The sequence below is a fragment of the Petaurus breviceps genome, unplaced genomic scaffold (genome assembly GCF_028583685.1).
Source record: "Petaurus breviceps papuanus isolate PSGF00001 unplaced genomic scaffold, PetGlider_PUasm1.0 214, whole genome shotgun sequence".
In the NCBI taxonomy this organism is placed as follows: Eukaryota; Metazoa; Chordata; class Mammalia; order Diprotodontia; family Petauridae; genus Petaurus; species Petaurus breviceps.
In genome coordinates this window covers 8272472-8283329 of record NW_027185863.1, presented here as the reverse complement: position 1 = coordinate 8283329, position 10858 = coordinate 8272472, and the positions used below count along the sequence as shown (strand labels likewise).

The following is a 10858-nucleotide window of genomic DNA, read 5'->3' as shown; positions in this document are numbered from 1 at the left end:
CTCTGAGTACTTTGTAGACATTATTTTGGGTATTATTAAAAATTGGAGGTAAAAAATGGAGGTGATGCACCCATTTTTCAGATGGCAGGCACAGGTAGGTTAAGTGATTTCATTAGGGTTAGTAAAAGGCAGAGCCAAAAAAAAAGTCTTACACCTGTGGCATGCTCATTTTCTTCAAGGGTTATTGGAGTAAAGAAGTCCACTTGACTCGAGATTTTTCCATATTCATTTTTATTTAAAGACTCAGAACACAGTCATCATAGTTCATTTGTAACCATCACTGTCAATGTTTCTTAAATCACACGCTGACACTCGGGTATAACAAAAAAACGTTCTCTGAGCTGTGCAAAGTACAAAGGAATTGTTCAGAGTCTGTTAGCCAAGACCATTCTGAGTAGCACAAACTTGGCATTTTATAAAATGACTTTGATGTTTGCCAGAAGAATGCTTTTTGCTTTGAAGGTAGGAAGTGCATGCACATTCTCTACTTTGCAAATCTTCCTTTCTTTGCCTTAGCTTTAGTCAATGGGCCCAGGCTGCAGCTCATCCCTGCTGGAGGTGCAGGATGTCCTTGGCAGCCCAGGACTCCACTTACATCATTTGCTGGTTGGTTATACATTCCAGACTGTGCTGCTGTTCAAATGGCATCAGTTTGGCCAACAACGGCAACAACAAAGAAAAATTACTCAACAATTAAAACAAACGAACCATTGGGTCAAACCAGAAACAGGGGCTGCAAATAAGGTGTATGGTTTCAATATATCAAACATCAAGACATACCATTACAGATTCTTCAAGGCAAGGTAACCCCCACCCCCCACCCCCCAAAAAGGTGACATTTTGCTCCTGTTTTTTTTTGTTGTTGTTTTTGTGGTTTGTTTTTATTAACTTAGGACTGTCACAAATGTGCTCAAAACACTGATGCTGGTTATATATTTCTTCTTTCCCTAAATGCTTTTGACTTTGGTCCTATGAGATTAAGAGCCTTCTAAAGTTTGTAGTCCGGGACTCTTGGAGGTGAGGCTGACTACTAAGAGGTCTGCAAGGGACCAAATTATCCTCTTTCCTCTCTCTCTCTTTTTTTTAATGAAGACATCAACTGTCAACTCTCACCCAATAAAATATCCTTTTTGTCGGTGCTGAGAATAACCAACTCTCTTAATTGTTATTTCAGGGGCTAATTGAGTATCCATTGTGTAAATCAACCAGGTTTCCTTTCTGGCGTGGAGTCTCATGGCCATATTTCTGCTTTTTAGCGTCATGTGGGCAGGGGCAGAGAGAGAAAATGAAATTCACACCAGATTCTTCTTTTACTTGTTAGCCACTCTCCTCATAGAATATTTGAGAAGGGTGAAAGTTTTTGAATTATCTGAAAGTATTGATTATCTGAGCTTTCACTAGAGAGGAGAGTTGTTGCCTGTGTTTATCATTAAGATGTCTCTATCAATCAATATACATTTTGTATAGTGATATGATTTTTATATACACGCATATGCCTTTTTGGCAGTTTTTGCTTGCTAGTCAACTAATTTATCATCTCTGATGGAGATGTGCTGGTTTTGATCAATTCCACAGACAGTGCTCTCTATTTTTAGACCACCTCCCCCCCCCTTCTTTTTAAAGGAACAAATTTCTTAAGTCTGCTATCAGCTGGAAAGAGGGAAAGAAGTCCTTTTCCTCCTGACAATAACAGGATCCTTTTGGCGTTGGTTACCACCCAACAGTAATAAATAGCCACTGAACCATCCAAAAATATGAGATCTGAAAATAACAGCTCAGTATTTCAAAGGCACCATGTCTGGCGGGAGGCTGACTGTCTGGAATTTGTTTGTCACATCCACGAAAGCCAAGGAAACCCTACGTTCCTAAGGACAAATTTATGCAGTTCAACCTAAGTTGGAGTGTTTGTTTTTAAGGATGGGGAACATAAGGATTTTTATCTTTCTATAGATGAAAACATATCATTTGGGTAAACAAGTCTCTTTAGAGCAAGACCCCCTTCAAGATGTGATCACGCAGGTGGTCTCAAATGTCTGATCTATAATCAGCACTTCTGTGATATACAGAAAAGCAATTTTTTTTTCAGAGATATTATTCTCTTAAAACCACTTGTTTTAGGACCCAATGTAATCAAAGCCTTCTGCCATCTTGCTCTTCTTCCATTTCTTCCCCCACCCCTGCCCCAGAGTCCAACAGAGCAATACTATTAGATTTCCTTTTCCATGTTTGTGACACAAAATTGAATCTACTTGCTTGCCTTTATTGCACCTTTTAGTCCCTGGTAGATGGAAGTCTGCACCACCTGTTAGAGAATGATATTGTTCATTTTCAATGAAATTTTAACCAAGCTGTGAGTCTGCACAATGGTTGAGAACTGTACATTTTTAACAGTAACAGAAATCACATTTTGAGATTGCTAATTACAGTCACTGACATTTCCCTCTGATGGAATGAGAGGAAAATTCCACCATCTTGGGCCAGTGTGGACCTGCAGTGTTCTTTTTATTGCCACGTAAAAGTCAGTTAAAATGGTTCCCTTCTCCTGGAAATGCTCCCAATTCTTGAATAATTGTCACTGTCTAGACAGAGCATGGGGTTTAAGGAAATTGGCTTTTTTCAAGTCCTCTCCCCCTACCACCCAAATGGATTCTCTCACTTGCTCCATGAAACATCAGCCAAAGTTTTGATCTCCCGTTCATGGATTTGTTGGTATGCTCCAAAGTTCATGTGGTAAATATAAAAACGTCTACATGTTTGATGTCTCTCTCTTTCTCTCTCTCTCTCTCTCTCTCTCTCTTTCTTTCTTTCTCTCTCTCTCCACTGACATTCTCTCTTTTATGCAAAACCAAGTCATTCATAGTTTTACCAAAAGGCAGCACCAGATGTATGAAAAAATAGGAAATGTATGACCTATTAGAAATATATAAAGTCTAATAGCTTTTACATAAAAAGGTATGCCATAAGAAAAAAAGGTGATACTGGAGGGTAAAATCAAAAATTGCTGCATATACTACCGAGAGGAGACACACGGAAAAGGATTCCCCAACCTCCCCTCCCCCCAAAACAACCCAAAGCCACATGGGGGATCTTTACCTTTGGGGAGGCCCTGCCCAGGGCAGTTCTGCAACCCTTGCCCTTCCCCCCTCCAGATGAAAAACACCTCCCCTTCTCTGAGCACCCTTGCTGAAATGATTAGGCAGCAGATTACTGAGGTATATAGAAAGGGTGACGTTAACAATGTGGATTCCCCACTGGATCCTCCAGGGCAATGCCAGAATGGGGATTCTCCCTAAATGTTTCTCCACCTGCATCACTTCCTCCCAAAAGAAGCATCGAACCAATGTGGCTTGTTTTCAATGCTTCCTAGCAGCCCTCCTGGACCTCTCAAATCCATCTTGCATAGGCAGGAACCAAGAGCACTGCAGCTCCCACAAAATAAGTTACAGCAATGAATCAACCTTCTTCTTATTTTCTCTTTAAAAGATATTTTCTCTCTATAATTTACACAAAGGGAGTTGGAATACAAGCCAAAGCTGTGTTCTCTCAGCTAGTGTCTAGCCCAGGTCCCTTTCCCACCCCCTGGTTACAGGAACACAGCAGCACAGCCCCAGGCCTTCAGAGCCCAAAGACCCAGGAGTGTCTTTGGAAGGGATGGTGATTTCGGAGAACAGTGAAGCCTCCCTTTGTTTTCTTCTCTTGTGCTATGGACATTTTCTCTGGAAGGTCTTTCGGTTTGGAGAATGGTGGGGGATGCTAGGGGGAGAAAGGCAGCCAGTCCTCATCAGAAACTTTCAACAAAGCTTCCTGGGAAGAGGCCTGTCCTTCCATTCCTCTGCAGCGTTCCTTTGTACCAGCCGTCCTCTCTCTTCTTGTGCACGAATACAATGTCTCCTTCCTTCAGCTCGATCTCAGCCTCACTCTGAGGAGGGTAGGAGACCACAACACGATACCTGGGAAATAAAACATCAGAACGGGTGATCTGGGTGTAGGGATACAAAAAGACACCAACAGGGAGCTCATCATTGACAAGAACATGCTCAAAGAGTCAGAATTATTAAGAAAGGGGAAAAAGCACCACGATTAAAATGGAAGGGGCAATGAATTTCACAGCAGAAGACTTGGCTATGAAACCTGGCTTAGCCACTTATTACCTATTGGTCTTGGAAAAATTATTTCACCTCCCTTGGCCTCAGTTTCATTATTTGTGAAATGAGGGCTACATTAGATGATCACTGAGCTCCTTTGAAGTTCTAAATCTAAACCTATGGTCTAGTGGCCATTTAAAAAAACAATTTAATTTGTAGTAGAGATCCAGTGCTAGACGGGTGATAGGTCCTGCCTTGGTCTGAACACATCTGAGGTACATCTGAGGAATATATTCAATTCAAAGGACACATTTTAAGAGGTTCATTGGTAAACTGAAGAGCATCCAGGATGATCAGAAGACCCAAAAACATGCATCTGAGGATTATTAGTCTGGAGAAGAGAATATTTAGGTGGGACATGGTCACTATTCCAAAATATTTGAATGGTTGTCATATTGATGAGGTATTAAGACTTTTTCTTTGCCCTACAAAGTCCAATGGATGGAAGTTACAAGAAGGCAAAGCTATCAAAAAATGGACTGGGAAGCCTCAGTAGGTAGGAAGTTTCCCATCAGTGGAGGTTTCAAAGGGAGATCAGATGATTGTTTTTCAAAGATGTTATGGACAGGATTGGTGATTTGGTTGGACTAGATCAGGGGTGGGGAACCTGTGGCCTCGAGGCCATATGTGGCCCTTTAAGTCCTCCAGTGCGGCCCTTTGATTGACTCCAAACTTCACAGAACAAATCCCTATGTGAGTTTTCAAGTGTAGACCATTCCATTCATTGTTCAGTGGAATCTAGTGACTCCCTATGACCTCCAGGACCAAATATAAACTTGTCTGTTAGCAATTTAAAAATCTTCACAACTCAGCTTCTTCCTATTTTTCCAGCCTTCTGACAATTTACTCCCCTGCACACACTCTGTGCGACTACTCTGAGGCTATTTCTCTTCAGGCGCTTCTGTCACGTCCGACTCTCTGTGACCCCACTTGGAGTTTTCTTGGCAAAGGCACCGGAGCAGTCTGCCATTTCCTTCTGCCCCTCATTTTACAGCTGAAGAAACTGAGGCAAATAGGGTTAAGTGACTTGCTCAGGGTCATTCAGCTAGGACATGTCCAAGGCTAAATTTGAACTCGGGAAGATGACTGCAGGTCCGGCATACTACCCATCGCACCATCTACCTGCAGTTTTTCAAACACCATGCTCCATTTTCCATTTCTGTAACTTTGCGCTGGATCTCCCTAAAGTCTGGGATGCTCCCGTCCCCTCTGCCTCTTGGTTTGCCTGGCTTCCTTGAAGACTCGGCTCAAAGGTAACCTTCTTTAGTAGGCATCTCCTTCCTATCACATTATGGGTCATTTACTTTGTACACATTTTGTATGTAACTAGCTAGAAGATGTTACCCCCATTAGAATGGAAGCTTTCTGAGGGCAGGACCTTGTTTGTTTTATTTTGTTTCCCAGGACATACCACCGTGCCTAGCATTTGTTGTCATTCAGTCATTCAGTTCAGTCTGACTGTACATGACCCCATGGAAAGTCCATGGGGTTTTCTTGGCAAAGATACTGGAGTGGTCTGCCATTGCCTTCTCCAGTGTGTCCCCATCTTACAGATGAGGAGCTGAGGCAAATAGGGGTTAAGTGGCGTGCTCAGGCTTAGACACTAGTAAGTGTCTGAGGCCAGAGTTGAACTAAGATCTTCCTGGTCCTTAACAAGAATTTAATAAATGCTCGTTTATTGAAGCCCAAAGCTGGATCCCTTATTCCAGGTTGCCTCTTCTGAGTAATATGAGTGGAGTTATGAAGATTTGTCTTTTAATCAACCAGATTAATGCCCCAGGTGAAGGAGGGGGTGGGGTGGGGATATGAGCCTTCAAACTGGCCTGATGGAAGTTTTAGGCACAAGATCTTTCCAATTGGTCTGAATGGCCTTGAAAGGCAAGATGTTTTGGGCTTAAAAGAATCAATATTAACCAAAGAAGACCTGAGAAACTTTAGTTAGGGCTTAGTTATAAAAGTTTACCTAGTGTGAGAATGAGAGAGACAGAGGAAGAGAGAGAGTGTGTGTGTGTATACACACACATATACATACACATATGTATATATACACATACAAATAGATAACACACATATACATATGTGTATATATACACATATATGTATATATTGTTTATATTAACTTCCAATGACCTCAACCTGTTGTATCATTTCTGAATTTGTACATTGTCTTCTCTTTTATAAACAAATCCTAGCAAATAACCTCTTTTGTGGTCCAACTACTGACTCCCCTGGTTTCTTTTAAATCCCAACTAAAATTCTACCTTCTACAGGAAGCCTTTCCTAAGCCTTCTTAATTCCAGCACTTTCCCTCTGCTAATTATTTCCTATCTACCCTGTATATAGCTTGTTTTGTATACATTTGTTGTCTCTCCCATTAGATTGTTTGTTTCTTGAGGTCAAGGAATGTCTTTTGCCTGTTTTTGTGTCCCTAGTGCCTAGCATATAGTAGACATAAATGTCTACCGATTGATTTATTAGGGTCTGGAGTGTGATGAAAAAAAGACTAGAGGGGAAATAAGGAAATGGTTCACCATGATAGGTGTAAATGAATAGTAAATGAATAGAAAGTCAGAAGGTTGGAGTTCAGTAGATATATGACCTTTAGAACACCAAGTTGACTCATGGGATCTAGAAGGTCAATCAATTAATCCACAAGTCTTTATTGATGTTGGCAGTATGCCAGGTCCTGTGTTAAATGCTAGGGTTACAAAAAACAAATGTGAAAAAGGATCTCATTGTATGACTATATGTATATAAAGAACAAATTAAAAAATAAATATGGGGGGAGGGTCAAGAATAGTTTTATGTAGAAAGTGGTACTTGAGTTGAGACTTGAAGAAAGTAAGGGATGCAATGAAACAAAGGAGAGGGTCACATCAAAACTCTCACGTATGCATCCTTTAGATGATATAAAAGCTAGGATTTTGTCACTGAGCGTCTGCTGGTTTTTACAAAGTTCCAAAATCTAAAAGTTTTTACAAAGTTCTAAAATCAACTAGAGTGTTTTGACCACCAGGTTATGTTGAATTTTAATAAGAAACATATTGATATTTTAAAATTTTCATTGATCAGCCTTTCAAATGCTTGGTAAGTTTTGTTGTTTTTTTGTTTTTTTAGCATTTATACTTTTCAAGTCACAACAGCTTAAAAGTGCCCTAAGGCTTTTGGGATCCCCTTTACAGGAAGAACTCCTCGATCAATCCCGTTGACTTAGGCTCAAGCTCTATTCTTGCATTCTCACTCCCATTACCTGGTACCCTCTGTCTGGGTTCTTTTGCCCACTAACCTAAAACCCTGATAGCTAACTTTCCTGGACTCTGGCCCCTACTTAAGTCAATTGTTATTATTTGTGCTCCATTTTCCAAAGAGGACCAATGACATCACAGGATGATATCTTGATTTGTTTCTGAATTGGATTTAAGTGAGTTGTCAGCCTCATTCCCTCTTCTAGAGTCATTCAAGGCCACTGTAATAAACTGTTTGCCATCTAGAATTTTAGAGGGAATCCTGAGTGAATTAACAGCAGTATTAGGGCATTTCTATTAGAAGCACTGGGCAGCTAGGTGGTACAGTGGATAAAGCACTGGGCCTGGAGTCAGGAAGACTCATCTTCCTGAATTCAAATCCAACCTCAGATACTTACTAGCTATGTGACCCTGGGCAAGTCACTTAACCCTGTTTGCCTTAATGCCTCATCTGTAAAATGAGCTTGAGAAGGAAATGGAAAACCATTCCAGTATCTCTGCCAAGAAAACCCAAATGGGGTCATAAAGGGTCAGACACAGCTAAAAAAAACCCAACAGAAATGCCTGAACTAGAAGAGGTGTAGCCACATTGTTATCTGTATAAGGCAAGCTAGGACACCTCTGGTATATAGTCTGAAGCCTTAGCAGGTGTGAGGATTTAGTAGCTGGCTAGTGGATTATTTGAAGATCAATTGCTGTCTTCCTCCATGCAAATCCCTTGGCCTGAAGACAGCTGACCCATGTCCCACTGATTCTGTAAACTGTATTTTGGTGGAAGGGAAGTGATGTAGTCAAACAACTGCTGTACCTCAGTTAATGTTTTGGGGATAATCCAGTATTTGCTTAAAATCGTCATGTCTCCAGATTGACAATTAAGCACATGCTTGAGGACCTTAATTTCTAGCATTGTCTTGAGTCAGCAGAGTTGATTGCTGCTGCTGGGGGAAGAGAGCAACCACATCTTGTGGAAGGCAGGGCCGGCTGTGAACATCTCTTCTGTGCCAGCTGGGGAAGGGACACAGAGGGCCTCACGCCCTGTTAGAAGTGGGTTCCACTGAATTCAGCATCTCTGCCATTAACCTCCTAATTAATAGTTGCTTCTCAAGACCCAGTGGTCCTGGCATATACACTGGTGCTCCAAATCCGCAAAAATCAATTGGTCATCTTTTTTACCTTGGATAGTAAATCTGCCTGTCACTCCCTTTCCATGTGCAAAGGCAAATAATAGGAGTTGAAATGTGCTTGGCTAGCTGAGGAGGGGAAACAGCCTGCCATATACTGTTACCTTGTGTTCTCACTCTGCTTGTGGGATAAGGACACCCCAATTATAGGCAGAGTGGAAATGGGAATGCAGAATCTTCTCCTGGCTTCTGAGGTGATGAATGAGAAGATCAGACTGTAACCATGTTTGCCTAAATCATTGCCAAACTCCAGGCCTGACCTTGGTGTCTCTAGGCTGTCATTGCTGGTGAATTTATTTGGGGATGGGGGGGGGAGATACCATGTGATTAATTTGGAATTAATTAATTAATCCAAATGAATTAATTTGGAATGTAAGGGTTCTAGTGACTGGCTTCATCAAGGGTCCAGGGCTTTGAGCCTGCACCTGAAATTTCAACATGGTATCAGAATCCTTTTCCTCCCCTACATATTACTTAATTATATTCTTGTCAAAAAGAGGAAATGTGGCATATCTGATATAGAGCTGCCCTTGGTGTCGGGGAGTCCTGAATTCAAGTCCAGCCTTTGATACGTACTGACTTTGTGACCTTTGGTAAATCATTTACCTTTCAATAATTCAAGTATATTTCTAAGACTGGAGATCTTAACCTTTGGGTCTATGAAGTTTTAAAAATTAATTAACTTTTAGTTTTCAACATTTACTTTTATAAGATTTCGAGTTCTAAATTTTTCCCTTCCCTCCCTTTGCCCCTTCCCAAGACAGTATGCAATCTGATATAGGCTGTATGTGTACAATCATATTAAACATATTTCTATATTATGTGAACTTGTTTTTAAAAAGTATTTTGGTAACAATATTTCAATATAGGTTTCCTTTGTAATGCTAAGTATTTTATTTTATGCTTTAAAAAACATTATTCTGAGAAGGGATCTGTAGGTTTCACAACAGTTAAGAACTACCAGTTCTAGAAATTAAAATTACAGAGCAAATGCCAATTTGCTTTGCTAGTGGGCATTTTTTCATAGGAAATTCCCCTATGCCAATGAAATTACAGAGGCCTTCCAAAAAGGGAAAAGCTGTTGTCAACTGCTCCCTTTTCCATCCTCCCTATCCATTACACCTCTCCATGGTTCCTTTATCACTTTGTTGAGAGGTGAAGCAGTTCATTGGCTATCCAAGTCAAGAGGATCTGGGTTCCAATTTTGCCACTGCCATTTACTATTTTTGTGACCTAACCTCCATGAGCCTCAGTTTTCTTCTCTGTAAAGTGAGGGGCTTAGTCCTTGAAGTTTTCTCCAGATCTAAATCAAGATCTTCTGGGGCAGCTAGGTGACCCAGTGAATAGAACACTGGCCCTCGAGTTAGGAGGACCTGAGTTCAAATCCAGTCTCAGACACTTGACACTTACTAACTGTGTGACTTTGTGCAAGTCACTTAACCCCAATTGCCCTGCCTTCTCCCCTGCAAAAAAAAAAAAAGAAACTTCTTGAAGCTGGGGGAATAAACTTCACAGACCAAAAAGCAGATTCCTGAGATAAAAACACATCTGTCCTGAGGACAGACATTCTGGGTAAAGCTTCTGCATCAGTCTGATACAGAAAGCCAACCAAGAGGCTGTCCATTCCTGGCTGGTCCTCCTTCGGAGTCTTCCAAATCTCCAGCAGTGGGAAGAAGCAACTTTGGCATCTGTCTTCCCCTTCCCTCCAACGTCTGTGTTGCATGCTTCTAAGAGGAAAAACTTTGTTCCTTACTTCCTAAAAGAGTCCTAGCAAGGCAAGTGGGCCCAAGAGGCAAAGATCAGAGACTTCCATAGCAGAGTTTCCCAAAGTCAGCTGTCCTGTGGAGGCTTCTGGGGCAAATACAGCTGGAATTGATCTATTATCCCCACAGCCTCCAGAAACCTGGGATTATTTGGAAAGTTACAAAATTCAATCAAATACTGGAAAGCTTTGTGGACAACACCAAACTAGGAGAACAAAAAACCTCTTATTCATACTGCCTCGTGTGGGAAACACCTTCGTTGTCAGGGGTGAAAGGAGGTCGAGGGTGTCAGGAGAAAGAGACCACTGCTCTGGGAAGGGAAATTGGTTTCTGTGTAATAGCAAATAGCAAGTTAAAGGTCTCTTCTTTGCAAACATTTGTATGTAGATCTATGTTGGTGTGTCAGTGAAGGGTTAACATTCCTGGAGATGGTCTCAGTATAGCACTGGGGGATTCTATAAGCCCAGACTGTAACTTACACACACACACACACACACACACACACACACACACACACACACACA

General features: G+C 41.3%; 1 protein-coding gene across 3 annotated transcripts in view; it reads right to left on the bottom strand.

Annotated features, from left to right (window-relative positions):
* Positions 1-214: 214 nt before the first annotated feature.
* SH3RF3 (SH3 domain containing ring finger 3) overlaps positions 215-10858 on the bottom strand; it is a 615516-nt gene continuing 604872 nt past the window's right edge. For all 3 annotated transcript variants that reach the window (XM_069094041.1, XM_069094040.1, XM_069094042.1), the window contains one exon: positions 215-3950. In XM_069094041.1, the coding sequence (XP_068950142.1) occupies positions 3782-3950 (169 nt within the window). In that variant the 3' untranslated portion in view covers positions 215-3781. The remainder of the gene's footprint in view (positions 3951-10858) is intronic.